The following is a 5,205-nucleotide window of genomic DNA, read 5'->3' on the forward strand; positions in this document are numbered from 1 at the left end:
GGCCTAGTGGCAAGGAGCTGCAACTACAATCCCAGAGGCACACGGTTCGAATCCACCAGATGCTCTGCCGGGAAAAGGAGGGACAATCTCCTCCTGTACAAGTCAGATCTGATTTGACGGCACACTCACACAAAAATTTTTTTAAAAAAGTGTGTACAGGTGTGCTGAGAATGCTTGTGAGCACATGTATCAGTGTGAGTGTGCACAGGTGTGTGCATGTGAATGTGTGTCAGCCTGTGGGTGCCTGTGAGCACGTGTGTGCATGCCCAGGAGGGATGAGAGCATGTGAGAGTGCAGTGTGTGAGCACTTGTGAGCTTGGGAGTGTGCAGGTGTGTGTCAGGGTGTGAGTTTCAGTACGTGGAGGTCATTGCTGTCTGTGGGCGCAAGTGTGTGTGAATAGGTAAGAGTGAATGTGTGTGATTGTGCATGCATGTGAACACGTGTTGGGGTGTGTGAGAGCACATGGGATGTGTGTGAGTGTGTCAGGGGCAGCAGGTCACAGCACACGTGAGCGTGTGTGATTGTGCACATGGTCACACAGAGGCACCCGGTCAGCCACACCCCCCGCAGCCCCGCAGTCTGTCTCACCGTCCCTGCAGCCACGAGCAACTCGACCCAGAAGTCAGCTGTACAAGTCTAAGATCTCCTTTCTGTATTTCTCGGTTATGAAATGCCTCTTCATTTTTGACGTAGGACCTGTCAAGAAGGAGACAGTCATTCAGCAGAGACAGAAATGACAAGTCCACCCTTGGGCCAGCCACATCCCGGACCATGCCTGTCATCCTAGCGCAGGGGTCCTGTTGGGTCCCCGACTCTGTCCTGGGGTTGAGGAGGCCCCAGAGGGAGCTGTCTGCTTGAACCGTCCAAGGATGCTTCCACCACGCCAGGCACCCCTATCCTGTCCATGAGGACTCAGTGCAACAGGGGCCACCTGGCAGGGGTGTGACAGGACCCAGCTGCCCTGGACGCTGGACTACCAGGGGCTTGGCCTCCAACCTTCATGAAGACTGCCTTCAATTTAAAATGGAAAGGCCAGGGCTCAGAAGGACCAGTTACTGACCCAAGAGGACAGAGCAGGGTGGAACTCAGGTTGTTCAGACCTTATGTATCCCCTCATTTAAAATCATCACCCCATACACCCACACGATAGCCCCCATGGGCAGAGAGCAAACCCCAGACCATCCACAGAATTAAACCCTTCCTTCCTGGGGCAGACAACAAAATAACACGTGATGCATAGCAACCCCACATGTCAAAGTAGACCCATGGGGCCTCCCAGCCTGTCACCTCTACCGGAGCCAATCTCCAGGCCTTTCTCCCACAGAGCTTCTGGGGGGTTCACACTGCCAATCTCTGTGTTAGCATCTGAGCGCTTCAGCTCACACCATCACTCTACACACACGTGTGTACTGATGTGTCGCTTGTTGGCTCTATGACTGTTCACTGATTGTGTGTGTGCGTGTCTACATCTTACCCCTTACTGTTTCTGTTTATTTGATGTTTCTGGTAGGTGCCACGGAATCAATCCCAACTGACAGTGGCCCATCTGTCTCACAGCGTTTCTAGGCTGTAATCACGGTAAGAGCAGCTTGCCAGGTCTTTCTTCCATGTGCTTCCAGGTGGGTTTGAACGACTGACCTTTACGTAAGCAGCTAATAATTTAATCATCGCACCACCAGGGCTCCATATATGTAGATAGCTTATAGGTTCTCTATGTGTGCATATATGTGTAATGTTGTTGTTGTTATGTGCCGTCGAGTTGCTTGCGACTCACAGCGACCCTATGTACAACAGCCCTAAACTCTGCTCTATCCTGTGCCAATCGCACTGCCTCTGACACACCCATCCCAATTATCCCAGTCACTGAATCAATCCACCTCATAGAGGGCCTTCCCCTCCTGCGCTGTCCCTCCACCCTCCCAAGCATGATGTCCTTCTCCAAGGACCGGTCTCTCCTCACAACATGTCCAAAGTATGTTAGATGGAGCCTCAGAATCCTTGCCTCCAAGGAGCAGCCTGGTTTAACCCTCTCCAAGATGAATCTGTTTGTTTTCTTGGCAGTCCATGGTACATTCAATACTCTTCTCCAGCACCACAGCTCAAAGGCATCAATTCTTCTTCTATCCTCCCTAGTCATTGTCCAACTCTCTGATGCATAACAAGTGATTGCAAAGACCATGGCTAAAAGTCATTGAATCAACTGCGACTCATAGCAAACACGTGATCTGAACCCTGCCCTATCCCACACCATCCTCACTGTTTGGGTTGTCTGTATGTGTGTGTATATATGTATCTATATCTAGGTCTATGTCTATATCATCTATGTCTATGTCTATGTCTGTCTGTCTATGTCTATGTCTATATCATCTATATCTATCATCTCTATATATCTATCTTTATCTTTATACCTATCTGTACCTGTATCTCTATATCTATATATAGTTGTTATCTATATACTTTGATAAATGTTGATAGTTGTAGAGGGGCTTCAGGCCTTCTGTTCATAGGATCACTATGAGTTGTGTTCAACTTGAAGGCAATCAACAACAATGACATATAGTTGTTATGTGCCACTGAGTCAGAACTAACTTACAATGGACCCTCCAGTGGATTTTCAGAGGCTGTAAATCACAGAGAAGGAAACTGTCGACCTTCCTCTCACTGAACAGCTAGTGGATTCGAACTGCAACCCAACTCCTTACCACTAAATCACCAGAGTTCACACACACGCGCGCATGCACGCATACTGAGGTAATGGAGGTAGGTATGCCGGAGTCCGTGAGACTGGCTCAGGACGGAGCACAGAGTTCAGAGCTATTGTACACAGGGTTGCTATGAGTTGCAGGCAACTCAGTGGCACATAACATAGCATATACACACACACGCATATATACCCACACATATATATCTACATATATACACATACATGTATACGTATACATATACATATACACATATACGCGTGTGTATATGTATGTGTATATATGTGTGTGTGTGTGTGTGTGTGTGTATATACACACACACGCTCCAGTGGCCTAGTGGTAAGACACTGCGCTGCAATCCCAGAGGCACATGGTTCTAATCCCCCAGCTGCTCTGCTGGGGGAATAGGCAGTCTCCTCCCATGTGACTGTCTCTGAAAATCCACTGGAGGGCCAGCTACGAGTCGGTTCTGAGTCAACGGCTCAACAGCAGCAATGATCTGTGTGTCTGTATTTTACTGATTCTGTGTTCATTGTTTTTGGTGTTGATTCCGCTGCACAGCGACCCCGTGGGGTTTTCTAGAATGCCACCTTTCTTTTTTTTTTTTTTTTAACGCCACCTTTCTGGGAGAAGACTGCCAGGGCTTTCTCCTGTGGAGCCATCAAGTGGGTTTGAACCCCCAACGTCTTCCATCAGCAGCCAGCTGCTTAAGTGCTGCGCCACCAGCACTCCTCTAGAGGCTGAATAAGTCCCCAAGATGTCCAGTCGCAGCAGAGAGAGAGGGTGGGGTGACTGACAAAGGGTGCAGTCCGGGGAGGACGCTCTGAGGAAGTGGCCTTTTAGGGTCAGATCTGAACTCTGAGAGGGAGCCAGCCCCACACAAAAGATGGCGAGATTATCCCAGATGGAAGGAGCAGCCTGTGCGAAGGTTCTGGAGTAGGAAGAAGGAGGGTTGAGGGCCTGGGGGGAATCATGTGACTGGAGTGTACACGGGTTGGGGCAGGTGAGTGAGTCGGGAGGAGAGAGAAGATGGGAGAGATTGTGGACCGTTGAGCTGTGGAGGGCAGGGTCCCCCTAGAAGTGCGTAAGGGACCGTTCCCCAAGGCCACCAGCACTCCAACCCACTCACCTAGTTCTCCACCAACGATGGAGAAGTCCTTGTCCAGGATGGTCCACTTCTGGACCATCTGCGCATTGGACACGGCCATCTCATTCACCTTGTCTATGCCTTCCTGGATGGCTGAGTAGATTAACGGGTCCCGCTGGCTCAGAATCTCCGACACCGTGGTCGCCTCACTGCCCAGTTGCTTGCAGTAGTGGATGGCCTCCAAGGTCAGCTTGTTCTGTGGCTCATGGGTCACAGGGTCGATCTCGCACTGCCCAGGGAGACTGCTGTCACCACACCTGAGTCAACACACCCTGCCCATCCAGCCCCCAGGCCCTGGAGCACTAACAAGTGTGTCTTCAAGGATCATGAGTAGGCGGATTCTTGAAGAATCATCTCCAGGGGGTGATATCATGGATTGAACTGTGCCTCCCAAAATGTGTTTGACTCCTAAACCCTCTCCCATCTGATCACGGGGTTTTTCTTGACACATTTATGAAGCAGCGTTAGGGTAGGCTGTGTGAAGCACTTCTGAGAGGCAGGCAGACCTCGGCAATACTGCAGGTTCAACTCCAGACCACGCAGTAAGGTGCACACCACCCTAGAGGGGACGCCAGGCCTTTGTGTCTCCCAGGTGGAGAGGCCATGCTTACAGCAAGCACATCATTGTCTATGAGGACGGCATGATGAAGGTCCGCTGCAAAAATGGCCAGAAGGTACACACCCATGTTTATTGCAGCTTTGTTCACAATAGCAAGGAGTTGGAAACAACCCAGGTGCCCATCAACAAGCGAATGGATAGAGCGGCTCTGGTATATTCACACAATGGAATACTACACTGCATTGAAAAACAAGGAACTCATGCAATATTATTCAAAATGGGTGACACTGGAGGACATTATATTGAGTGAAACATCTCAGTCACAAAAGGACAAATACTGCATAGTGCCACTGTTGTAAACCAGGACTGACATTGGGGTTGGAGGGAGACTGAGAAAGATGGGATAAATAATGTATGCTGCACTGAAACAAATGAGGGAGAAAACTGTCTAAAAGGGATATGTGATTAGGTATTATTGTCATGACAGGAGTCCAGAATGAAGGCTGCATAGTGGAGGGGACCTGCGGAGAGGAATTGTATAACAATGAAAGAATTTTTCTTTTACTTTTCAAAGAGAAGAGTGAACTGGGCAGGGGAGGGGTGGGCAGGGAGGAAAGTGCAACAATAAATTAATGGAAACCAAAGTCTCTGTACATTTTTATTAAAATAATAATTTTTAAAAACAGCCAGAAGAGACACAAAGTGACCATATGCTATTAGAAAAAAAAATGGCACCAAGAGATTTGCTTGACAAAGGGTTGCTTTGATTTTTTCCAATTTGTAAAAAAAAAAAAAA

At 48.9% G+C, this 5,205-nt stretch overlaps 1 protein-coding gene across 1 annotated transcript in view; it reads right to left on the bottom strand.

The window, feature by feature from the left end:
- Positions 1-623: 623 nt before the first annotated feature.
- The window catches only part of ACSBG2 (acyl-CoA synthetase bubblegum family member 2), a 42,103-nt gene continuing 37,521 nt past the window's right edge, over positions 624-5,205 (bottom strand). Inside the window, exons 11-12 of the mRNA XM_006896426.1 lie at positions 3,833-4,079; positions 624-697 (exon numbers count right to left, since the gene is read on the bottom strand). Of these exons, the coding sequence (XP_006896488.1) occupies positions 624-697; positions 3,833-4,079 (321 nt within the window). The remainder of the gene's footprint in view (positions 698-3,832; positions 4,080-5,205) is intronic.

This window comes from Elephantulus edwardii, unplaced genomic scaffold (assembly GCF_000299155.1).
Source record: "Elephantulus edwardii isolate Elephantulus edwardi_28Jun2011 unplaced genomic scaffold, EleEdw1.0 scaffold00185, whole genome shotgun sequence".
Taxonomy (NCBI): domain Eukaryota; kingdom Metazoa; phylum Chordata; class Mammalia; order Macroscelidea; family Macroscelididae; genus Elephantulus; species Elephantulus edwardii.